The sequence below is a fragment of the Grus americana genome, chromosome 6 (genome assembly GCF_028858705.1).
Source record: "Grus americana isolate bGruAme1 chromosome 6, bGruAme1.mat, whole genome shotgun sequence".
NCBI lineage: Eukaryota > Metazoa > Chordata > Aves > Gruiformes > Gruidae > Grus > Grus americana.
The window spans coordinates 15,436,321-15,463,487 of NC_072857.1; the positions used below are offsets into that span (position 1 = coordinate 15,436,321).

The window sequence follows — 27,167 nt, forward strand, 5'->3', positions numbered from 1 at the left end:
CTCTGTGCATTGCCTCAGCAGCAGAATTTAACCCATAATGATTTTACGGTTTGCACAGCTGTTTTTATGGGAGTCAGTTGTTATCAGCTGTGGAGTTTAAAGATGATGGAAAAAAACCCCACAGTTTGATTTTGCTAAGTGCACATGAAAACCTCATACTCTGGTATTTCCAGTGGCTGATCTCTCTTTTCTTCCTCTTTTTTTATTTTATTTTTTTTTCCTTACTGAAGGATTTATAACACAGAAGATTGTGTAGCATAAGGAATGAAAACACTTGGAATAATCAGGCTCCGATTTCTTGCATCAGGAAATCCCAGCAGAAATAGATGAACATTCCAATATTCTTCTCTGCCTCTTCTCTTCTTCCCACAGGGTGCCCTGACAATTTCACCGATTCCCAATGTTTAAATCCCATTACTGCCTTTCAAGGCTGTATGAGGCTCATCTTTATTGATAACCAGCCCAAGGACCTCATTTTAGTTCAGCAAGGCTCCCTGGGGAATTTTAGTGATTTACACATTGATCTGTGTGGCATCAAAGACAGGTAATTATTGCTTCCTCTTTGTTGTATTTGTTCTTTTTTTCATCCTAGTGGTTTATAAATACAGGTTGCATTAAGTGAAAATTCTAATCTGCCAACATTACGGATATTAGGCATAATAGAGCTACTAATAGAAAATATTACAGCAAAGATAGGAGGACTAGAGGGGAAATGGTTTCCATTACATGAGGCTCTCTTCACATTGACTTGTAGGAAATAGAGTATGCAAATTCAATCAAACTACAGATTGGTGAAAGGATTAAATTTTATGCATAAACAACATTTGATTGCTTTGAAGTTTTAGAGGGAAATGAAAGAGAAGGAAAAATTATTTGATTCATCAGAACGTGTCATCCCCTTAATATATTAGCTGTTTTTGCTTAAGTAGATCATTTACAATTTTTCTTGTTGGCCATTACAGCACGTATATCATGAAGATATGGTACACCTCATGCGACATACTGCCCATTCAGTAGGACAATATAATGATGAAATGTCTGTATCTACCAGAGACACATTTCAGTTTAAATACTGATCTGAATCCCTCCTAAGCTGCAACCTGACAGGAAACCCAGATTTCCTCATAAACAGTAGAGAGGAAATAAGCAACCAGGTTTTTTTGAAATATTTCATAATTTCTCCTTTGCTTTCTATGGATTTTTAGTATCTAAATATTTATGAATTACTTCTGCAAACGTATACTTTGAAATTAGTGCATGGAATGGTATCTCTGTTTTTAATTTTTTTTTTAAAAAATCTAGCTAAGTTCTGAAAAATGGAAATGGAACTGTTGGAAATTTCATGTGCTTCAGATAGTTAAGGGAGTAGTAAGGATATTTTGGAAATGCATTAGGAACTTAAGCATTTAATGTTATTTTTTCAGACATGTTACTTAAAGAGGTAGAGCTGAAGGCCAATCTCCATTATTGCTCACTGTAGGAGGGATCAGCCTGCTGGAGCTGCAGTCTTTTGAAAAATGGGCAAACCCTCAGTTATGTGAGACCTTGTGCCCATCTTTGTATGTTCATCTTAACTTGTGCAGAGAAAATACTGACTTTGCGGATCAAACCTGTTTCCATGTTTAATGGTGACTGCATTCAGGGGGATATCAATGTCACGCTTGGTGTGCCTGAAATGCTGAACAGAGTTGATAAGATGCAGCTGGTTTAACAAAAGGAAGTAAAATGTAAACTTTCCTGAGAATCAAGAGCAAATGTTTTTGTGTTTTCTTGAAAAAACAGATTTTTTTTAAGATTGAGTGGATCATTCAAAGGCAACTTGTATGTATATATATTGAAACAGAAGAGAACTCTTTTGTTATGATGCAGAGGTGCTGTGGGACCTCTCCAGTGCCTTTCTTGTCACCAGGTCTAGGCTACAATGTAAATCTGTGGTACTACTGCAATTGTCTTCCTCATCTTCAGTATCCTAAGGATGATATGCATCAGTCTGTGATCATACCATTTATTTTTTTAGGACAAGGATCTAAACATGATTATGCAAAGTGCCACCATTTTATTATTGCCTTGAATATATCACACATGTAAACAAAAGGTATATGTAATCTAGTGAAGATTAAAGCACTCTCTTCCAATGCAGTTCTCTGGACAGCATTAAATTTATGTGTCTGTACTGTGTGATCTAGGTAGATCTATAGTAGATATGATCTGTAGTAGTTATGATCCTATAGTAGCTATGATCTACCTAGATCATATAGTAGATATGATCATAAAACCAAGATGTAGTAAGAGGAAAAAAAAAAGGTTTACAATCAGCGAAAGTGATTCTTTTATGGCTGGATTTGGTGTATCAGCGGAGGTGCGCGGCAGGGGAAGAGAGAGGCCTGCCATGTGGGAAAGCGTTGGGCTGAAGTTCAGAAATTCCCCTCATGATGGAAGGGTGTGAGCCTTCCTGGCGCCGTGGAGATCGCAGCTCTCTCCTTCAGTGAAACACCCAGCACCCTCTCCCTGTCTGGCAACTCCAATAACTCTGCTGATCCTGTTTTGCAGGGAAGAAGGAAAGATTTTACTTTTTACACATTTTACACATCTGGGACACAATCTTGAGAGAGGTTAAATTTACATAATTGATTTCAGGAAGTTACGAAAGTTGTTCAAAGGTTCATGGGGTGAAGTACTGCTGGTGCAGTGCTGAAGTCAAGAGTGGACATAGCAGCAAGGGACAGTTGGGAAGAGGGTTGAAATTCAAAGAAAATTAATAAGGAAAATACAGACAAGCAAACGCTTTGTGTTATTTTGCCAACGCAATTGATCCTCAGCTAGTGGATGAGCTGGGGAAAGACTGAACAAGAAAGTATTTGTGGAGTGTGTTCCTCCTGACCAGTTTTGAAAATTTTAGGTTATACAAGCCTATGTTATGGCATAATTGGTCACAACAAACTGTAGTTGGAAAGGTTTGGGAGAACAGGAGATTTGAATTCAAATCTAAAGACTATATTGCTGTCTAGTCTGCGTGGTGTACCAAAATATGTTTAAAAAAAATGAAAAAAATGTTTTCAAATCTTGTTCAAACTAGTTCATTGCACAAAATGTCTGACACTTCCAGTCACTGTAATTCAACTAGTCACTGTAGTGCAGCTAGTGCTCTGTATTGCAGCAGCTCTGGTGTACAGGAAAGTTGGGGTCTGGCTCCAGGCAATAGCCAGCTGCTCGTTCTCTCTATATAAGGAGTGTTAAAACTCTGTAAAAGCATCTTCTCTAAGAAATGTGATCTCCCCTTTCTTAATTATAAGATTTATTGCTGTGTGCGTTGTAAAGCACGTATTTTTGTAATTTTAATGCATGTGGGAATTGTGTAGCTTAATTAACATGTAAATGGGGCATTTCTCTTAGTTATCTAAGCAAAAAAACCCTCTTTTGAGAAATATGCCTCTATTCAGAAAGCAGTTTATTTGTTACAGGCTTGTAGGCCAAGCTCATTCAGACCCAGGCTCTGAAAGCAGTGGTTAGGCAGCTCACTGCAACTCATGCGTGCTCTTAAAAATAGAATTAATGACTTTGTTTTGAAAGATGGTAAACTGGCATATTATTGATGCTGGCAGTATGTTTCTGAGAGAAAATCTAGTTGTGTAAGCATGTTATACCCCCCCCACACACACACCAGGATTCCCTGCATAAAGTGATGAGCCTCCATTAATTTAAAGGGAGCCATGTGAGGGACTATGCCTTAATATCTCATCATCATCTCTCATATCTAGTATTTGAACTATATGTGTACTCAAGTGAACTTGGTGCGAATGCCTTCTGTCTCCCTGTATTTGTTATTTCCGTCCTTTAGTAACTATTTCTCAGGAAATAAATCATAGAATCATAGAATGGTTTGGGTTGGAAGGGACCTTAAAGATCATCTAGTTCCAACCCCCCTGCTGCAGGCAGGGACACCCTCCACTAGACCAGTTTGCCCAAAGCCCCATCCAACCTGGTCTTAAACACTTCCAGGGATGGGGCCTCCACAACCTCTCTGGGCAACCTGTTCCAGTGCCTCACCACTCTAACAGTAAAGAATTTCTTTCTAACATCTAATCTAAATCCACCCTCCTTCAGCTTAAACCCATGATGCCCTATCACTAGCTGAGCTATCAGAGTAGTATGCACAAAAAATAGGGATGTCCATAGAAATATTCAGAATTTTGCCTTCACATTTGGTGGTTGGGGAGACAGTGCCAAGTGAAGATGCTTTTGGAGACACAAGTGATCTTGATCCTGTTACTGACCCTGCTTTGAGCAGGGGGCTTTTGCTGGAGACCTCCCGAGGCTCCTTGCAGTCTCAGTGATCCTGTGAATGAGGCCACTCAGTAGCTGCCCTGGTCCTGGCTGAGTGGACAGTTCAGGATGTATCTGCAAGAGCTGAAGTTAGCAGATAACACATAGAAAACTCATGTCTTCTGTGTTTTCAGTAGGAAGTTAAGATGCTGTACAGTCTGGAGTTGACCACAGCGATATGGACTGTCCTGATGAAGGAAGAAGGCTAGTTAGCACCATCTCCTATTAAAAGACTGCTCGTATCTAGCCCTCAGCTGCAGCACCAGCACCACTAGTGTTGCTACTGCTGCATATCAAGTTGTCTCTGATTTGCCATACCCTTGTACGGTACCTACACATTGTCCTTAGGTGATACATCCTGTGCAAGGAGGGGCATCCCCAATCTATTTACATCAGAGCTGTATCTGCTCCACAAGCCCTGGAAAGTAGCGCTATATTCCCTTCTTCACCTCCTTCAAGACAAAGGTGTTCCTGCAAACTGTTCCCAATGCCTTGTGGAACAAGGAAGTAGAATCTGTAGGAAGAAGCAATTTTTCTTGTAGCAATTTGTGCGTAGGACTCTTGACATTATCCCCACTGCCTGCCTACTGTTAATCCAGCTAACTATTTTTTCTTTTGTTCGTAGTAGGTATATTTGCTGTGGTTGTTCAAATACACAGATAGCTCAGTCTTTTGTGAGGATGTTGCAAAGCGTGGTGTTTATGCTGGTGCTGCTATGAAGTGTTAGAGGTCATAGCAGCCTGCAATGCATTTATCCCTATTCCAGTGAGAGGAAAAGAAAAACTGAGACAATGTACTGCTAAGCCACAGAGGTCTGCTCTATATTTAAAAGGAATTGGATTTAATTTTATCCCTCTTTGTTGTTGCCTTTTCAGGATTTCTGCTTGGTTAGGCGTGCAGGTACACATCAGGGGTTGTTTGCTTTACACTGAATTAATAAGTCACAAAATACAGTTTCTTACATCATGCTGGCATTTCCCCTCTATGGCATGGTACAGAGCAGAAAGTAACAAGGCAGAGATGTCTGGAAGTGAAGGTGCCATGAAGTCCTTGAATTCAGAGACTTTTTTGGGGGGAGGGAAAGAGATATCTTTGAGTAGCTATGCAGTCTTTTGCAGTAGTACATGTACTACGTTGATCCTCTCTGACCAAAAGCCATCTGGCATAGGCCCAAACAAATAAATGCAGACTGTCTTTGAATTTATTTTCAGTTCAGAGTGATGTAGATTCAGTTCATGGCTACAGAGACCATACAGCCCTCGCTCCTGGTGTTTTGCACTGTGTTTTTTGGGAAGGGAGGCATCTTCTGGGAGTGATGTGTTAAACCTAAAAGCTTCCAGGGGAAAACCTGAGCAGGAAGAAAGTCTAATGAGAACAGAATAATACTTTCTGGTTTTGGCCCTTAATCAGTGTCAAGGGATGTGGAGGTGGCAGCAGCATAAAAAAATCATTTGCTTCTTATAGATGCCTTAAGTCAGAAGGGATTCACTCCCTTTTCTTGAGCTCCACTAAGTTTCTAGCTTTAAGTATATGGCCAGGCTCCCCACGCTTCACCTGCAGGTATCGTGTTAGGGTCTTTACAGATACAAGCTGGATTGGGTTAGAGAAACAAACAAAAAACCCCTCAACAGGACGTCTCTTTCCTAATGGTGTCTTCACTTATGCATTTCACTCCTCAGTATTTTACAGTGTTTGCAAGGACTTCTTGAACCTGTCAAACAGCCTCCTGGAAATGGGTTAGGGATGCGGTTACAGAAACTTCTCACTCAGAGGGGTAAGAAGTCACAGGCGCATCTAGTGCAGTGGCCAGCTGGGCGGTGTGGCTGGCGCAGAGCTCTTCCTTCAGTCTTTTAACGTTGATGAAAGGCACGAGGCTGCTGTCCTCAGGGACGTCAGTGCTTCCCTTCCCCAGCTAGCATGTGCATGTGGCAGAACAGAGGGTTGAGTCTTCTTGTGCCTTCTTAAACTGACAAACCCTAACCTGTTTCTTCAGGAGAGTGGTAATAAAAGTATTGGTTTCTCTAATGCTAATAATGATTCTCTAACCTGAGGTTTATTCAGTGCTGTGATGGGCCATAAACTCAGATCAGTTGCTATTTTCTTCATGCAGCGTTTCCTCTTGTTGGCTTAGAAGGAAAACATGCTTGCTGCCATTCCCCTGACCTAAGCAGGACCCCTGAGCCATAGCATTGATACCACAATACCAAGCTCTTAGTATCTACAGCAGCCATCGTTTTGAAATTTGAGGTAACTGACAGCTCTACAAATCTTGAAATACAAAACAGAGCTAGTGAGCAAAACAAGTGGGCAAATGTGTCTGAGCGAGGAGCAGCAGGAGGATGAGCAAACCCTGTGAAGTAAACACTAACTAGCCAGGGTTGCCACTTGGTGTTTAGCTATCCTAGGTTCGTTAGCAGTCATGCTTCTAAATTTCTATTCTCCATAAACATATTCAGAGATCAAACTGTTTCTTGAATGGTCCTGTCTATATGAAAAGAGAAATAAAAGGTCTAGAAAACATCCCCTGCAAAGAAAGATTGATTTTTTTTTTTTTTTTTTTAACCAGAAGAGATTGCTGAGGGGGAGGCAGCATAATGGTCTTCAGGTGCTAAAAGGCTGCTGCAGCACAGAAGGGAATAATCATCTTTTCTGACCAGGATGTATAGGAGAGCAGCCATGGCATAGACTGCCTGAGGAAACTGTCAAGTCTCTGTCACTGGAAGGCTTTACAAATAGGTTAGATGAGTCTGTGAGAAACAACAAACATGAGTACGGGTGATCCTGCCTTGGGGTGTGAGCATGGACTTAAGTGATCTTCTGAGTTCTCTCCAGCTCTGTGCAATTCTATTGCATTTGCTCAGGCTTCTCCTCCAGCTGGAACAGCTGTGTCTTGTTCTTGCTTTAGGGGTTCTGAAATGTCAACAACAATAACACTGCTTAAGAAAACAAACAAACAAAAAATGTGGGAAATATCTTTCAGGAATTCAGCTCAGGATTTGTCACACCTGTGAAAAAACTCATTTGGTAGAGATATCTCTCAGACATTCTAAGGAAGTAGGGACCATGTAGCCTACAGGTATAGTTTGGTGACTTTTTTTTTTAACCTGAGATGTATCTGTTAAGTTTGGAGTGTAAGGGAATGTGGGACAAGCGGCAACACTTTCTACTCATTTGTCACTTCCCTGATTTGTTTTTTTTTTTCTCCTAAAAATGCATGATTCATTTTTACAACTGCCAGATGAAGCTGATTGCAGAATTTATTGCCCTGTTTTTTCCTGGGATTTCTTCTTTGCAGATTCTGTGATGTCTAGAATGATGGTTCAGCTCAGGCTGTGTATTTTTCTTTGATGAACAATAACTTGATTCCCTTCTACTTGGTGCTCTATTTTCACAAGATCCTGTGACTTCTTGGAGTTGAGGTGTCTGTCCCTCTTTCAAATGTGGTCAAAATGAGGGTGAGAAGTTTGTAAGCTGTTAGGAGGAGGTGGGGACCGAGGCACTGGATAACTATGAGAACATCCTTCCCCTTAGTAAATCAAGCTAACAACTGTGTGTTGATCCATTCACAACCTCTATTTCAGTAGCTAAAAGATGAAACGCAAATCCAGTTGGATGTATTCACTGACCCCAACCTTGGCCTGACCAGCCCTTTCCAAGAAGTATGTCCTCTCTGAGCCACTCGGAGGTGGTGCTGTGTGCAGCTCTGACTAGAAGAGTGTCATTCAGGCCTCACGGCTGTTTCTAAAACTGACATTCTGTTCTTTTGTGTGCCACAAAGTGTTCTCTACAAGGAGAGATTAAATTGGCTAGGACTCTTCAGCCTGGAGAAGAGAGAGCTAGGCAGTGTTGTGCGATGACGAGCAGCATGAAGGAGGTGAATAATAAAAAAGAATTTGCTGTTTCTCACAAATTCAAATCTTACACAGCGTCAAATTGGATGCTGTTAGATGCTGTAGAGGTCAAATATAAAGGAAAAAGCCACTAAGGCGTACATGAATCCGTAAGCCACTGATTGCTGGAAGCTGGCAAAGTGTTCAGTGGGATGCTCTTAAACTTATTTCATCAGCATCTTTGCTGTGACACTGTCAGAGTAAGGAAATTGGAGGAGAGGCACTGTTGATCTGAAGCGAAGTCTGGAGGGAGATGATAACCTTAGGACTAGGAAGCCCAAGTTCCTGATTGTTTTAAAAACTTCTTTTTCATTGTGGGCAGCTCCTTGTACCTCCATTGTTCAAAATATATTTTGTCATAACTGCGCTAATCTCAAAGTACAGTAGAATCTGACTGTGAATTTTGCTACATACTAATACTTTCTGCACTGTTTTTTTTTTTCTTCCTACGTGGCAGTAGAATAGTGGGAGTGTGGGTCTGTCTGTGTGTGGGCAAACAATGGAAGGCACAGCCTGGGGGAAATTCAGGCAGCCTCTCATTTAAAAATAAATGAAATGGGTAGGAAAACAAATATGCAGAAGCTGAGAATTTGGCCACACTGTTGAGGAGCTTTGGGATTTCCCATTCAGCAATTGGCTGGAATGCCAGATTTTGGGACTAGAAATACTAGCTTCAGTCCTGAAGCTGAGTTGGTTGTTTGCTGTGGTTGGCATCCTGTTCAGAGAATAGATGCAGGAATGTGGGCTCAGGAGATATTGCAGCTCAAGAGTTTCCATGGATATTAGGAAAATGCGCCAGAAAATCATTAAACCTCAGTCCAGAATCACTGTGGATTTCCAGCCCTTCATCATACGGCACAGATGCTCCCTTTGGGCTGAGCACGGCTGTGTGCTCCTACAGCAGATGGAATACAGCAGCAAGGGCTGCGGTGTTGCCTGCAGCCTGAAGGCATGAGTTGATTGATCTCATCCACTTCTTGCATGCAGTGGGACAAACTGCTTTGCAGCATTAGTCACACAGAAGAAAATTCAATTTCTAGGAGTTCTTGCACTCTGTGTGTACACAAAGAGTTAAGATCTGGTGTGGTTTACCCTACTCTGTAAAGAGAAGCGTTTAGGAGGCAGTGCAGTTGGGATAGCTTGCACCAAACAGCTGTAGTAAGGGGAAAATTGGCTTCATTTTCCTCTGACTTGACACCTCTCGTGGAAATAGTCACCTTTGCCCCTCAAGATGCTGCTAGACAAATGTGGCCTGGTTGCTTCCACCAGGCTTTTGAGGCACATCCTTAGATGTGTCACATCCTCTTGAGACACATCCTTAACGATGACGGTTACATTAATGCTTTTGAACTCCTCAACCTCCATCACAAAGGATGTGGTATTTAAGTTGGCCAGCAACAGAGCAAACTCTCTTAAGGAACCTGAACTGTCATATGATTCTGATATTCCTGCCAGGGCTGGAATAGCTTGAAATCATTGACTTTTTGGTAGCAAAGTTTACCTGGACAGAGGTAGGGCTAAGGCAGATGCAGAAGCACGGTGTATGCTCATTGTTATATTGTTATAAATTCTATACGCCATTTGTGCTTGAGTATATGAGACTAGGTAGTCTTGAGATTAAGGCAGCCATTTATGTGTTGAACCTGTCATTATTCATAAATGAATGATGAGAGTAGTCAGAGCCTGCTTTCCTTTAGGCTCAGATTCGCATGAATGCATAGATAAATGCATCCATTGCTCTCCTTGTCTACAACTGCTGGGGTACTTTAATCTGATTGCTGCAGTTCGTGTTGATTTTGCGCTGATGAAGCTTTGACTGGGTTGTCCTATTTTTACTTGGCTGGCACCCTGCCCTTGCTATAGCAAATACTGACAGTACTTGTCAAGGACAACACTGGGAACTTCAGTTCCCTTAAGTGACCTGGGGGAGGGGGGAAGGAAGGAAAGAAAAAAAAAAAAAAAGATTCACGTTGAATCCACTTGGCAGATGGACAGATGGCGCATCTTGCAGGACATCCTGGGAATTCCAGAGATCTGCAAAGAGGAACGCAAACTTGACCTCAGATATTTTGTTATGAATCCTGGCAGTGTTTCATCTCTGTAGCATCAGCGGGCAGACACAAGCACACACGGATATTGCTGTCCTTATTAAACTAAGATTCATCTGCATATTCCAATTCTCCTAGCAAATACAAATGGAGAGAGCAGCATGCAGTATACATAATAATCACTGCGATGGGATTGGCATTAACAGCTTACCTCATTAGGGAGAAGCATACTGAGTTGATTCATGAGTTTGCTTCCCTGTACTACTCAAGTTACAGAGCACAAATAGTGTCCTTAGTCCCTATCCTTTTATCCCAACCTATATTTTATGTGTGAAAATGCTTCATAATATTTTCTAAATAAATTAGCTTAAAGTGTTCTTTTTTCTTGCTAAATAGAGCTGACCTTTTTAAATCCTGCTTTATGCCTATTTCCTTTGTAGATTCCATTAGGTTTTACTATCAATTTTTACTTGTAAGAAATAATAATAATTTTTGACTTTTTCCTGCTTTTCTTTTAGTGCTGAACTCAACATTACTTCATGTGTTGTACTGTCAAAATGGGCCTTTGGGAAATTAATTACTATCGCAGGTGAAGGGTGTTAGGATAAATCCGATGAAAGCGCAGTCTCTTTTTGCATTTCCCAAATCTCCTCTAAGATTTAATGTATGCCCTGCAGCACAAGCCAAACTGTATATGATTCCCCCCCCCACCCCCGAAGTTGGCCATGCAAACGAGAAAATATCCTGGCTAATTATGCCCAGTGAGTTTTAATTTTATTTATTACAGTCCCAGGCTGGGATTGAAAAAGCAAACGCTTAATATTGCATTCACCCCCACATAAATACCTGCAGTGCATTGCGGAAAGAATAAAATAAAATAAAATAAACAACAAAAAAACCACCCACAATTTGGCATCTATTTTTTTTCATTTTTCTAGTATTCCTATTTAGTGTCTTCTCTGCAGAAATGACAATTATTTGATAGTCCAGATTATTTTCTCTTTGTGGGAAATCCTCTTACATTTTTTCCTTCTTGATTTTTATAGCAATGAGTCAGATGTTTTTCGATCACACTCCTTGAATTTGGATGGTGATCAAAGCTGGGACAAGTTGAAGACATAAGAGGGGATGTCATCTGTCTGTTTTTAAAAGATTTCTGATTTTGGGTAAATCCCAAAGTAGATTTGAATATTGCTCACCTATATCTCGGTCATCAGCCAAAACAAAGCACACCTTCAGATGCCCAAATACCTGGATCTGTTTCTAGAATTGTTCCATTAAATGCAACATATAGGAGAGGCTTTCTTGCCTAGTTGTAAGGATCTGATGGTCCAAGTTATAGTTCCTCTGATCTTTTGTGTCACCTTAAAAAGGTCACTTCAGTCCTGTGCATGTTTATTTTCCCCTTCACCTTTTGTCTCTCTTGCCTGTTGCAAATGTAGGCTCCAGTAGACGTGTTTACAAATAGCACAGGGCACACGGAAACATGGTGTCTCCTTTCGGTTTCTTAATTAAGGAAATTGTGGACAGCTTTTTGAAAGTTTTCCTTTCTCCTGCTTGTGTTGCTACTTTGTAAAACACTGACAAGTTGCGTTGTGTTTGTGCAGCAAAAATTGCAATATTGTTAGAAATGCCGCTTTCTCTTTCCTCAAATTGTCCTTACAGAATTTATCTTTTTTCTTTCTTTCTTCTTTCTCTGTACTAAAACCAAAGCAAAACACTGGAAATAATGATGTGGAAATGGAAGGGGGAAAATATCTTAAATCCAAACTATGTTACATGACAGGGAAGGAAAAGGTGAAAAAGGTATCTGAATGAATTAATCCCTCATAAAGATCAATATACAGTGGAAAAAATAGTATTAGAAATAGAGGAATACCTGATGTTCTGTGAGAGTTCAAGAGCCCCTTGGGTCCTTCCCAAAAGTATGCACCTACATCACAAATCAGACATGCTGACTAATGTCATGAAACCATTGCAGGTAGCTCATTTTAAAGCGCGAGTCTTGGAAACCCCTTCAATACCACCCAAGTTTTAAGGTGGAAGGGCAGGATGCAGAAAAAGCAAGCAAGATTTAAAAAAATCCAAAGCCACAAACACCCAAAACCTGAGGGTTGGAATTAAAATCTCCACAGTTCTGAAAACCATCCTCCCATCTTCTCATATCTATTCTGATGTTTAAACTTGGCTGGATAATGCGGGTAATGACAGAGCTTCTCTCTCTGCGATAGCTTAAGGGCTGACTGACAACGAAGTGTAATAAAACTATGTAGAAGAATTCCCAGCTCTTGGACTTGTAGATGAGCTTTGACTCTCAGATGAGCTCAGTCTGTGGTAGATAAAAAAACCCAAGAATATGTTTGTACAAATATAGGCAGTCACAGTGGCAGATGGTACCTCTGAAGAGGGGGAGTTTTCTGTCCTTTGTGTTTCTTTAATGCGAATGGCAGGGAATGCTCAGATTATTTGGACGATGCCATGAGTTGGTTTTCCCTGCCTGCCTTACTTTTAAGGCTTTCTACTTTCCCTGACTTTTTCAGGCATGCCAGACCAGCTGCAGAAAGCAGCGATTCAGGCCCACGAAGGGTGCCCTGGGTCTGCAGAAATACTGTATTTCAGAGTAAAATACAGACAGGTTCTTCAGTTTCACCCGCCACACTCACATCACCGCGTTTGAATTGGAGACAGATTGTGTTTTAATTTAGTCTTGTTCTTTTCCAGATAAGCTTGCTTATTTATTTGTTTTCACATGAAGCGTGAAAAGAGTGCTGAATTCAAATCTCATTTACCTGATGGCACTACAGAGTAACTAAGAGCAGTGCTGATCTGGTCCTTTAAAATGCATTTAGTAAATGCTGTGAGGGATAACTACAGAACTGGTTGGAGCAGAGCAAACTCCTTCCTATAACTGCGATGGCTTGTACATGTGGAAAGATGCTGGAGTTGCAGATCGTTAGCTTTTGTCTTTGATGCAGAGTGGAGGAACTTCCCAGTAGTGCTGGGGAGGGGGTTTGCCCTTAATGAGACCCCTGTGGAGAAAGAAGGCAGTTTGAAGGTTGGTAGGGGGCTGCTTAAGTGCCTTTTGGAATCCACCTTGAGTGTGGAAGTGAGTTTCTGGGGGCACCTGAATAGAGTTCACCACCATTGCTATTCCTTTAGAGTCAAAATTCAGGTGCAACCCCAGTTGCAGTTAAAGGCCAACTGCGGGGATGCATGTAGGATATAATATCCTGTCCCTGTTTGTTTGATTTTTGCAGATGGCTTTTCTGCTTTTGCTTTGTAAAATGATGAATTCTAAATGGAACAGCTGTCTGTACAGGATGGTTTATTTGTTTCCCTTTTTCATTTTCAAATTTATTTATATAAAATCCTTTCTGCTGATGCCAAACCAAACTGTCAGCACATTTACCTCTATTAAAAATGTAGGTGTTCTAACAACAAAGCAATCAAACCTTAAAAAAAAATGCCTTTTATCTAAGGCATAGGTAACAGGCTTTTTCCCTTCGCTTGCACCAATCCCAGCACAACCTTCTCCCACAGTTCTGTCCCAGCCAGCTGCCCGAGGGCAGTTGGCATCAATGTTCAGCCCTTCTAAATGTTGGTGTCGCAGTGGTATGTAAGTACAGAGTCTGAGAGCCAAGGTGGCCGACAATGGAAATAATAGTATACTTTAAAAGTTCAGTTATCAAGCTTTGCAAAGAAAAGAAGGAAAAACCTATCTTTGTGACAAGTATTAAAATGACCAAAATGTGGTTGGGTGTTTTTTTTTTTTTTTCCTTTAGATATGTTTGGGTTTTTTGGGGGGAGGAGGGACAGGGTGGCATCTATTCAGTGTGATAGAGTAAATGACTTCCAGCATGGAAAAGAAAAATTGTCTTTGTTCATGTTAATTTTGTTCATTTTGTACTCCGTGATTTCTCATTACATAATAAATTTAGGGAAGAACATGGAGATGGCTTAAACAGGAATAAGTATGCTGCAACACTTTTTTAAAAAAGTTGTTTGGTTTTCTAAAGTTGCAAGAGGAGAGAGAAGCTGGGAGGTGTGGTGGTGAGGAGGGAACGTGTGCTGGTGAAAGCCAAAGATCTGGAGACTGTTAACCCTGCTGCAGCCTCTATTAGTAGACAATACCTGATACCAAGAAAAAAGAAAGACAATATGATTCAACTGGGGAGTCTTAATGTTGTTTTTACTCACTATTTCTCCCTTCTTCTGGTTCTGGTAGTTCTCTTTTCTCCTTTAGTTAAGGACACCTAGCCCACTATTTTGCGACAAATGGACATCCAGAGGAAAATAAGAATGAGATGTGCTCGTGTGGTACTTTCTGTTCTAATGCTCTCTGATCTTTGTTTGTTTTCATCTTGGTGTAAATCCTGGAAGTTGTTACACTTTGTCTGTGTAGTAATGTTGGTGGATTTCTCTTCCCTTTCTCTTCCAGACACTTGTCTGGTCTCCCCTTGAACCAATTTCTTGTATCCAAAATATCCTTTGGTGAGGAATTTCACAGATTTATGGCTTGGTAGAGCAGGGCAAAAATTGGCCTCAAACTATTGAGTTTAGTGGAAAGAAACCATTTTACTGGAGCAAAATGTAGGCTGTTACAGTAACGCTATGATTTTCATCGTGCATGTATGCCTACTATATGAAGTCATCCCTGTTAATGTTATACTTTTAATAATGTTAATTACACGTGAAATAGCTGCAGCCCTTAAATAGGAAAAGGTGCTGAAATAAAATTAATTTGAGATCATATTTAGGCAAATATTTTCTTGATAGAAAAGCTTTTAACTTTCGTGTGTGTTCTCATTATGGCGTTGTTGAGTTTGAGGGACTTACTGGTTGTCTCAAAATGATGCATATTGACAGTCTTAATATTGAGTGGGTGGGTTCCTTTTTTCTTCCTCTCTCTGATTGTTCTCTTTTTTTCCTTCTTTATTTAGGAAGAATAGAAAGTGGTGCAGGCAGGATGTGTTGTGCTGACTATAACAAAACCTGAGAGGTGCTTATTGAAAGCACCGGGTTTATTTCCAGTCAAGTGTAACATCAAATGTGTAGAACTCCTTCAGCCTTCCCACTCAAGTAATTTTGTCATTGTTATTTCTTCATCATTCCTATCAAAGCGCCAAATTTTGCCTTCTAATGTGTATGCAGTTTGTCCCTTCAATTCAAAGGAAGCAGACATACAGTTTTGGAGGTGAATGTTTCATCTAAGGACAGTGAATGCTTTTGTGCAGGCTCTGCATATTGCTCACTTAGATGGCTAAGGTGTGTGTTTTCCAGCTTGGCTGAAGAAGGGGAAATTGTATTTGTTTCATTTACTTTTTTATAAGATTCATTCATCGTGATATATTCTATGAATTAATCTGGAATCCAGAAGATCAGAGTCCCTGGTCTGTCACAAATTGTCTTAGGCAAATCGTTAAATTTCAAAGTGTCCCATTTATGATGCTCACAAAAATTGAGTTGATCTGTTTGTTCGTTTCAATTGCAAATAGGTCAGGGGCTGCTTGCTGCAAATTTTTGTCTATGAAGCCTTCTGTATATTGCTGTGTTTCTTGCTAAAATGGCTTGATTCTACTTGAATGCAAATATTAATTTATATTTTAAATCATATGTATTTAAATCCTTCAGCATAAGCATCCAGGACAGTTAGCGAATGGAACAACCTATGATTTATCCATGCCTTGATTAATTTTAATCATAGCTATTTCTTAATTTTGAGTTCTCTGGCAATGAGGATAAATTTTGTTTCTAATGCAGACACAACTGCTCAGCTAGAATGGGATTATGGTAATTATTAGAGTTGCAAAGAAATTTGTTTCATAAGCTCTTAGAAGGGTTAGTTATCTGACCAAAAACAAGATCAATGCGGTTGGTGCTAATTAAAGCAAATAGACTAAGGAATAAAAAAGGTTTAATTCTGAATTTATGAATATCATTAAAAGCTTACATGGCTAGTTTGAGTTGCATTTTGTGCATTGTTGGGGAAATAAAAAGTGGCTGCATTTGTAAGACAAATAGAAATGAGAAGTGACCTTCAACTCTGTAAAGCCTTTAAAAGGAAACTGTTTTAAGGGAATAAATGTGGCTAAGCCCCTGAATGCAGGCCTTTGGCAAACCACAAATGACTAGTAATTAGCTTTACTGCATTGGGTTAATTAATAAAAGGGAGCTTAAAATAGGCAGAAAGCATATTTGTCCATTACACTGACAATGTAAATTATGATAATAACACAGTACTGTTCTTTTTACCTCTCCAAAGAGCTTTATTAACATCAGATGTTTCTTGTCGCTAACACCCGTGTGATGTGAATATAACTACTGCTACCGTACAGGTGACATAAGTGAATGTTTATCACCACGTAGCAGGTAGAGGTAAAGGCAATATGCTGAGGGCAAGGGCAGGTACGACCAAAGCACAAATATGAGCAAATCTGCTCTTACAGGCAAAATTCATATGTATCACCATAGAGCTGTTGAACCACTGTACTTCTCCTGCAGCCTCTGGGACGAAGCTGTTGGGGAGTTGCTGGTTTGAGGGAGCTGACGTGGTCCTGCAGAACATTGCTGGGTGCAGGTCACGCACTAGCCAGTGCTGTTTGTACCATCCTGTAGGCTGCTCTTGCTTCCTTCAGCATCGACCCAAAGTCTCTAAATCTCTCTTCACGCTGCCAAGAGTAGATGTAATGGCAGAGGGGCTGGCTGGGCTGTCGCCGTACCGGCAGGTGTTGGGCTGTGTTAGATGCTTTCCCAGCATACCATTAAAAGCCAAAATCTCAATCCTTCTCAGACTTTCTGCCTTGTAAGGATGGGGCAAACTCAACAGTTTTGGCCGTCCCCTTTGTTTCTTTCTTGTTTTAGAAGTGATGTGTTCTCCACAGCACTGAAAAAAGCTCCCTGGTGAGCTGGAAAGCCAGGCATGCGTTTCCTGTTCTCTTTTCCATTTTGTATTTGAGCCCAATGATTAATAGAAGCCATAACGACAATTCTTATAAGACCAATATATGATTGTTTTAACAGATGTTACAGATATAAATAACATACTTCTTGAATTCCTTATGTCTCTAATATTTGAATAATAAATAATTACCATAATAGAGTAAGCATTAATAAAAATGAATTAATCTTTTGTATTAATATTTTATATGATCTTTATAATTTTATGTATGATGGTATAAATACTGAGTAAATCTGAGTTCTAGAACAAATCTCACATTTTACGCGTTTATGTACATATGTCCGTACTTGCATACAGCCTATCGAGGAGAAGAGGTTATTTTGATAGACGTCTGTGCACATAAACATGTTTCTTTGGGTTGTCAATATTTGGCAGCTCTAAACAGCCTTGGACTCAAGTAAGCTGATGAATGCTTGGCTGCTGGGAGGCAGGTGAAGACAATGGCCATTAGTGATATACAGGTTTTCTGCCCGCACGCATGAAATGTGATTTAACCTTAAGAGTTCTAGAAGAAAAAGACTGAAAGCCACAGTTCAAGGCAATATGCACACTTAAATGCAAAAACATTTCCTAAGGATGAAATAAACTACAATAAAATCATGTCTTCAGCTAGTACAAATCTAGGTAGCATCAGTGACTTAACCACTAACACCACTGAAAGATTTGGGCCATAAAAAGGATTTTAAAGCTCAATTTACAGCAAAGCAAACCCTAATGGAGTGCTGGTGTGTAAGAGATAAATTGGTTGCCTGTTTTCTATCCACCCACCCATCACAATTGAATCAGTGGTATAAACAAGTTACTCATTTTTCAGAAGTCAAACATACAGTGTAAAAGAGATTACCTAATATACAGGAAGGAGGAGGGGAAAAAAGGAAAGAAAAGGTAAGCAATGGAACAATCTCTGTTTCTATTTAGGCTGGCTCCATTGCGTTGCCTGTGTTGACACCAGTGTAGGTTCAGATCAGCATTCACTTCTTGTCCTGGAGATTGAATTTATCCCCTACAGCTTTTGCTTCTGTTCACTTCCCAAGCTGTATGCTGTTGTGCCTCTTTCTTCTTTTAATAATTTGCTTCACAATGATACTTTAGAGGCGTACCAACTGAAATGAGGGAAAGAAGAGTACAGAACTCATAATTGAAGCATATTTTTCCTCTCACTTCTGAGATTTTCATGCTGTTTGTGTTATTGCAAATGTGACTCAGCCTAATTTTGATAACAATGATGCCTGTTTAATCAGAGAACAGAGGATTCTCCTTTGAAACAAGATTTCAATAGCATTTTCACCTGTTACTTGTCCTTCTCTGTGCTTGGAAAGTTTGTGATGCTTTAATTGCTAACAAGTGGAGGACAAGTGAAATGTTTTTATTGAGTGATCTTCACCTACTTGCTGGATGCATTATATGTTGTTGTCTTCAGTGCTTGTATTTGAAATATGTCACAGATCAGAGAAATAAGTATTTTGTGTATTATACAGTGATTCATCCCTAGGAAACTCATGCCTGAACGAGTTGAGACAGTTTTAAAATTATTTTTCCAGCACATTATCTTTAAAGAAATGTTTATAAGTAATTGCCCTTTTTTTAAAACTGTCTCCAATTAGATGTTTACCCAACTACTGTGAACATGGAGGAAAATGCTCTCAGTCCTGGACCACCTTTTACTGCGATTGTAATGATACCGGCTACATGGGAGCTACATGTCATAACTGTAAGTAAACCCACGCATACAGTGTTTTCTACTACAGCTGGTCTGTCAAGCTGCACATGTACTAGAGAGGAGCTTTGCGAGAGGTCATATTGTATTATAGGATGTAGTGTGTTGTGGTATGGTTCCATCAGGTCAAGAATTGGGCTGGGAATGCACAGGAATCTATTTGCAAATGTGCATGTTTCCTGACAAATATTTTTGAGAAAACAAACCCAGATTATTTTAATTAATTTTCCACATTTTTTCTCACATTATACGTTGATTTGGAGAATTTTAAATTCATTTATGTTACATAGACATCGTAGACGTGTTGGTCAGTAGACATTAAGTTGAATTTAATTGGGCTGAGCTGGGTGATTTTAATCTATGTTTGAGGCTGTATGTCAATTTTGGCACCATGGGCTGCTTTGGTTTTAGATTATCCAAAAGTTCATGTTGCAAAACCCCAGTTTTCAACAGTTTATAATTTTGGAATTTTGCTGAACTATTATTGGAGCTGCTGCTATTAGCAAGGATGCAGTATTTGAAACAGTGGCAGTACATGAAGCATTCAGCTACTGAAATCCACAGCAAAAGGAATATTAAGGTGTTTTAAAGGTTTAAAATAAAAAAAATCAAACAGTAGAGGCACAGCATGCTAGGAATTCTAATAGAAAATAGAAGGGGGAAGCCAAAATAAAGCCTATTCATACAGCTGACTAAAAGGGAAAACAGTTAGAAAATGAAGGTAAACATCCTGTTCTGTCACTGGAAATAGAGAAAAAAGAAGAGTGAGTAAGAATAACAATTCCAGGAATACAGCTATAACCACTCCAGGTGTTTGATGAGCACTCGGACCGCAGATAGGATGAGATTGGCGAGAGATGCATTTTTTTTCCCTGTTAAGCTAAAAAGCAGAAGAGAAGAAAGGGTACTTAGTGGTTTGAAGCTGAGAATATTGGCAAGTGTACTGTAATTCTGGAGACATTAATGGTTTGCTAATTAATGGTGAAATCGTTTGTGGTGTGGGGTCTACAGCTGATGGGAGAGGCTGTTGAGAGGTCTATTCATAGATTCGTCACCTGAACTCTACATTGTAAGCACAAAGGAAGCTGAGAGTTTGCAGAAATCGTGCCAAGCCAGATGAAGGATGGGAAGAAAATGCTGAGTTCATAGTTTTGAAGAGAGGGTTTACTTTTTGTCCAATGTTTTTGTTGTTCCAAAAGACATTCCCCCTCTTCAAAACCTCCAAACCCAGCCCAGAGTATATGCAGTGATTGAGGCCACAGCAGATTATTTACATCAGCTGGTGCTTGGTACAAATCTAGATGGCCAAATCGGTTGGTGAGAAGGGAGAGGCTCCTTGGGGAAGCAAGAGGTCTGTCGCTACTGACTGTCAAAGGTGATTAGGGATGCTAAACTCTAGGCTACATCTGCACCATCATATTAGCTCAGGGCTTGAGGCTTACTATGTCTGTGCCAGCTCAGTGTGGCCTGTGTGCAAAGGAGACCATCTCATTACTGCAGAGGATTGGTTCACGACTAGTTTTCCCCATAGACATTTGCTCGGAGCTAGTGAAGCCTCCTGCTTCTGTGAACTCGTGTCTGTGCTCTGAGGCACATACATAGCTGCAGTTATGTAAGGTTCACTGATGTAAAAACTACTCTGAAAAGTTTCTCAGGCAGATCTTGTGTTAAGACTTTCCAGCAGATCAAGCTGCGCACGCATGTGATGTACAGCTCTTCAGCTGCTCAGCTTATTTACAACCATATTATCAACATCTAATTTGATTCCAGCTAGATTGTAGAGCCAGCTGCCCTGTAAGCCAGGCAATGCTGATAAACAGCAACATTAGTCTGGAGGAATGCATTCATGTGCTTGAAATGTGCAATGAAACCATTTCAAAGCTGGTGGGCAAATGCAGACTGTTGATAAGAAACCTGCAGAACAAGAGACGTTATCGCTTTCAGCTGATAGTGGTTGACGTACAGGAGTACCTCGTAGCAGGTAAATGAAAGCCACAGATCTGATCACAGCATAGCTCCAGAATATCCTCAATGTACAGGCAACTCTTCCAATCATGTAATTTGGTGTAGTTCTATCAAAGTAAAACATCTAATTTCTTAAGGTTTGAAACATTATCTCAACAGGTTTTGATTTTTACTAGAACACTGAGGCTGACAGGCCTGAAATTGAACTTGTACCAGTTTGGAGAGGCTATTTCTTTTATTAAACTGCCCTTCAGACCCAAGACCATGCAGCAACAGTGGAAAGATTTAACTGGCAATCTGCTGCAAATCAAACATAGTGCGAATAGTTTCATTGTCAGCTGCGTTTTTTTTCTTCCTGAGTTGCATCAGTGTGGTTTTTGCCTCTTTTTGGTGTGTTTGTAAGAGGTGGGTGCCACTGGTTGAGCAACATAAAAAGACCCATTCCTTGCCAGGCTTTTGGGAAGAACGGTATGACATGCATCTGCAAACCAGAATGAGTTGATTTATGCTTTACCAGCTCAGACCGGGAGACCTTACCATTTCAAGAACTGAGATCTGAAGATACATCATCCCTAACTTCCTGTCATCATCTGTAAATTGTTGAAATTTTGTGGTCGATACATAAGCAGTATTGCTGGTTTCTTCCAAATATTCATGGACCGTGCTGGATCCTGCTCTGAGGAATAGCTAATAAGACAGACTACCCTTGCCTCACGGAGTTCGCAGTTAGGTTTCTGAGAGCAAAAAAACATGCTGGCACAGGCGATGGAATGCCAGAAAGTCTTCCTTCAGCATCATAGGTGGCAGTTTCAGTCTACCAGGTACATAATTATTGCTAGGCTTTCCTGTAGGCAAAAAGTCATAAGGTAGAGATTAAAAAGAGGAAGAAATTGAATGCTTGCAGGCATGAAGGACTGACATGGGAGAAAGCAATAATGTGCCTGCTTGAAAAATATAAGGCTATGGCCGGAGGAGTTTGACGTTTTTGACAGGGCAAATGCCAGAGTCATGACAGGTAGATAGGTTGGAAATATGCCATGAAAAGCAAAGGTAAATAGTTTGCATTTGATGCAACAGAAGGCGAGTAGACAGTGGCAGGGCAGAACAGTAAGTTGATAGAACACACAGCTGGGATGGTGTTTGCGTGACCATGTCAGATAGGTGGGACAAGATTGTGTCTGTCATGACTGAAAATGGGTATAGTTGAAATTCTAGACATGTGGATGAAGCAAAAGTGTGCATCTCAAGATACATATAAAGAACTAGCTGGGTCTAGATGTGGCCTTAATATAATCTTGCTAGAGGCAGTCAATTTTTTGCAAACCTCAGGTACCCTCCTGCTCACTCAAAATCCCTTCTGATCCTGAAAGTTCCTAAACTGTCACAGAAGGCGTGGCAATCTCCCTGATCCAGATGAGGGTCCACCACTGAAAGGGCGTTGGGTCACGTCCCATTCAATAGCCATTCTGAGGCAGGCAAGTTTCACCTTGAAGTCTCATCTGGTCCTGCTTCTGTTCTCCTCTTCTCTGAACTTAGCTGTAAATACGAGTTAAATAGTGCTAAAACGCATTGGTGTTTTCTGGGTTTCAGTAAGATATGGGAAGAGTCTGTTTTTTAAACAAGTCGTTTCTTTCTTGCAAAGCTTATTGCCTGACATATAAGTCCATTTCTCTGTTTAGTAATGGTTAATCCTCCTTCACAAGCTGCCACATGTGGAATATTATCGATACCTTAAATACCTTCCAAGTCTCTTTTTTTTTTTTCCTTTGTTTTTTTCCCCTTCCAATGGGGAAAGAAGATTTGGATTTACGTTTCATCATTCCAGTGCAATTCACATTTTGCTGGCTAGACTCAGCACTGATTAGCAATTGTGTTTTCATCTCTGCACTATCTGTAGCTGTGAAACTCCAAAGCATGTGTTAGTGCGTTGCTGTCACAAATGCTTGTGGACATGCAGTTTGATGGGAAGTGTAAAACTTGTGCTGACTCTTCCCGGGTACCCATTTCACTGCCAGCAGTTTGGGGAAACTAGGAGTCATGGAATAACCTTACAGGATATTAAGCCAATAGTAGGTGAGTTATATTTGCTTGGGTATGAGTTTTGTTGTGCCTTAGTTTCTTCATCTCTGTTGGGAATAAGATCCAATTTGCAGGTATATTAGAAGCCGTGTGATCTATATCATCTACTGAAATGATATGGATTCTTTCCTTTGAAACTAGTTTGCTTACTTGAGCTGATCTGTAGCTAAGACAGTGCTTTGAGGATACAATCTTATTTTGAGTCTGTGAAATGCATGGGTTTGCTTTTTGGTTTATCTTTTAAATGTGCTTCACACAGCTTGCATTTAAATAGGTTGGAAGATTAGCTTGGCTGAAGTCTTTTTAACGATAGATACTTTACCCATTTGTGCAGTGTGGTGAGTAGCCTACTGATCCATCAGGTATTGGAGTAGTCTGATATCATCCCAATAGATAGGAGAGGATCCTTTATGTAATCACATGTGTGAACCATGACAAAATAGATAATACTGTAATGTTTGTTTTCTGGTTTCCGCTTTTAGATAGGAACACTGATGTTAGTACACAGCTTGGGAAAAAGGCCTGAGTGGGATTCAGCTCATCTATTTTTTGCTGTCTTATACTATGACATCTAATCTAAGATAGTGGTCTGCTCTCTCTGTATATAACAGTGTGTGAGCTATTTTCAGAACTTGACAAATCTCACTGTGAGATAGGGTGCCCAGTGTAAGTTCATGGACCACCTCTGAAACTTGCCAGTGTCTGTCATCTATGGAGGGAGGCTGCCTTAGCGCAGGCATACAGTAGGCAGCTGAAGCTAAATCAGAATTATAGGTGTATAGAGAGAGAGAGAAATGGGGGGGAGGAATTACAAGCATGTATATGTGTATATATACACACACACAAAATATTTTTAATTGAAAGGTCACAGTTTAAAACCTGCATAGTCATCTCTTTTATACTATTAATTCTCCTTATAATTATCATGTGATAGCAAAACCAGTAGACCAGTGTAAAATGGCCCTGAGATACAGAATGTTATAACTTTATTGCAAGGTAATGATTAGTAATCTCCTCTTTCTATGAGTTATGTTAGTCCCTTAGCCTCATCTTCCCCTTCTGTATTTCTATTATTTTTATACATGGTAGTTTTCAGATGGCCTTTAGTCTTGGGTGTATTTTTTTTTTATTGCAGAGTGCTGAACATTGATATAAAAGATGATGAGAAATATAAAATAATTATTTTATTCTTCATGTTCTGGGGATGTCAACATGTCCCAAAGCTTTGCAAGGTGATAATTAACAGAATGTAATTTAATTCTGGATATTTGCTTTGGTGTGTGATCTATCTTGCACATACAGGCATGTGTCTTATTGGCCTAGGTAATTGCTGGAGGAAAGATCCATCCAATAATGGAAATGTCATATAGTCGTTGATATGACATAAACTTAACATAACTTCAGGCTTTGAAAATGTATTTTTTTAATATTAATAAGCTTACTGCATATATCATTTTTGATCTGAAAAGCTTAATATAGCTTCAGCCAGATTGTTAGCAGTACTGGAGCTGCATCTTAAAGCACCAGCCATGGATTTGGTAATTCTCCCGTGTTCCAAGGTAGGGAGGTGCGTACACAGTTTGCTGGCTAGGCAAATGAGGTTCGGTGAGTTTTGGTCTGCCAGATGTGTAACAGTGAGTCTGGTCATGTAATTTGCATGTCCTGAGCAGCCAATTCTCCTGTCCAAGATTCTTGGAATAGGTTTTTTTCCATGTGTATTTAAACTTGTTGGTGGTGTTTGACTAAATAAAACACGTTTAATATTCATATCAAGCCTTCAGTACTGCACTTGGTGTTCCTGCATATTTTTGTTCACACCAGGCTTCTGGCATATGTATTTTCATTGTTTATTTTGTAATAAGTTACTGTCTTATGCTTTCCCTTCAGTTTGTGTACCTGTAAATTGTACATCTGCATTTCTTAGTGGTGTTCATCTCAAAAAAAGTTTTCTTTCCCTTTGCCTGACATTTCCTTATAAATAACACAGCAAATATTCTACTTTGGGACTTTACTGCAGAACAGAGTATGTGGGGGACTAACGCAATCCCTTTTGAAGCCTGCCTGTGTCAAGGTGTGACGATCACTGCAGGGATGCCGGTACTTTGAAGAGCAAGGCTGAAATACCATGCTTTGCACAGTGCCCTTCAAGTCTTTGATTTCTCCTTTCCCTCCAACACTGCTCTTAAAATGGTGTAGGTCTCCCCGGCTCCTTTCTTGCAGCAGCAGGACTTGCAGGTCACCCTGCACCAGCACCGGAGAGGGGCCACCGGGGTCCGTGACTGCCACAGCCGCCTTCAGACCTCAGCGGGGAAGCGACAGGGGAGGACGGGCTGACATGAGCTTTCATACCCAGGCCAGGGGGGGCCTCGGCTTGAATTGTAGGAAATTGTCTAATCCCCAAGTGTAATGGAAGGATTCCTCCCAAACATCCATTTAGGTGACATTGTGGTAAAAGTCATTTTAAAGCTATCTATGGAAATAACGCATTCTTTATCAGATGAGTAAATACGTATTTTAAAAAGGAAAAATAAGCCATCTGTCATCCAGGCACATCACAGCGGAGACTGCATTAGTCTGTCAACAGCAGAGCTGTCAAAATCCAGTTTTTGAGAGTACAGATTTCATTTTCTGGCAGTTAACAAGACAATTGTATTATAAGGGTGAGAATGACGATCATTCCCAGAGTTCATTGCCTGTACTAATCCCTCTGCTGTTGGAATGAGAAGAAGAAACCTCCCGTTGCATATTGCTTTATTTGTTATTTAGAAAAATCCTTGATTGAATACTCATTACTCCGAGTCTGTAAGAACAAATCTGTCAGGCCTGAGGCATACAAGCAGAGGGTAAACAGTCATCTCCAGTTTGCCTCCAGGAGCTCTGAGCGTTTTGGTGACAAGCTTAGTTCGGTCTGTGTCGGCATTTGTGCGTACAGTTTGTCCAAGCTCAGTCCAGGGCTGGTTGCAGATGCCAACAGAATCCCCAGCTATTACTGACCTTTCCAGTCTAACCAGTACGTTAGTTTTCACCTCAGAACACAATAATAATAATAATTATTTTTATAGGGGTTATTATTACTCTTTGCATCTAAGGTGCAAAGAACTACAAAGCGATGAAATGAGTCTCAAATGATCTAGCGGTAAGTATTCTGCCTACAATTTTTCATGACTGTGCAATTGTTTGAGGTGATAAACGCAGCATGCATCTCGCTATGTTTTAGCTGAGGAGTGGACAGTGTCATCACACCCCAAGTTCTTCAGATCTCTTTAAAGTATTTTATTTATATCACCATAAAATGTTATTACCCTCGGAGAAACTGAAAATTATCAGTTACTTTTATTAGATTATGGGAATCTAATCTAGAAAGAGCAATACTGCACGATTCGTTTTAATAATCATAACTAGTACAGCTCAAATTCTGAATGTCCAGCTCCGAGTATTTGCAACGAAATGTGTGTGATCAATTTCCAAAATAACTGGAAGTACAGTAGGAAAGAAATATTGGGAATTTTAAGGTTTACTTTTAATTAATTTTATGTTTTGAGGAAAGTTATCTTAGTGTCCATTAAATTTGAAAAGGACAGAGTCCTCTGATTAAAAAAACCCAACCAACCAACCAACCAAATTGCTTTTGATTTGGAGTTTTTAATCTTGGTGGCTGTATCTATGCCAGTAACATACCACTGAGTGGAGGGGAAAGAGGTTTACCTTGCCTGGTCTCCCAGTAGTAAAACTGAAATCTGGGTATCACTGTAACCTTTGCATCAAGTCCAACAGCCAGCACTATTTTAAATATGGGTAAGAGATGTGTCTTACTAGGTGAATAACAGGTTCATTCATCCATTGAAGAGAGGGGGCTTTAAATATATTGCTCCCTGAGGATTGTTTGCAGAAGTTCAAGTCTTTGCACAAGAGCGGTCTTTTTCTTTTTTTTTTTTTTTTTCTTCTCCCCTGAAATAGAACTGGAGGTGAAAAATGAAATTAAAGTGGTTTGAGAGAGGAGAGGTTTTATAAGTTAGGAACATGGAGGCAAAGGAAACAGAGAAAAATTGCATAAAAAGATGTTTTATTGGAAATGATGGACATTTGACCTTGCAAATGTTTGTGCTCAGCCACGTGCTGTTAAAGATTTCAGCTGCGGCAGGGACACAGTCTCTTCTGGTTTAAGGACTGTATTTAAAACAGTTGGA

At 40.1% G+C, this 27,167-nt stretch overlaps 1 protein-coding gene across 7 annotated transcripts in view; it reads left to right on the top strand.

The window, feature by feature from the left end:
- CNTNAP5 (contactin associated protein family member 5) overlaps window positions 1–27,167 on the top strand; it is a 299,942-nt gene that overhangs the window by 159,767 nt on the left and 113,008 nt on the right. For all 7 annotated transcript variants that reach the window (XR_008577724.1, XR_008577725.1, XR_008577726.1 and 4 more), the window contains 2 exons: window positions 373–544; window positions 18,824–18,930. Coding sequence is in view for 4 of the 7 variants with exons in the window: in XM_054830600.1 (XP_054686575.1) it covers window positions 373–544; window positions 18,824–18,930 (279 nt within the window). In the remaining 3 variants the exon portion in view is untranslated. The remainder of the gene's footprint in view (window positions 1–372; window positions 545–18,823; window positions 18,931–27,167) is intronic.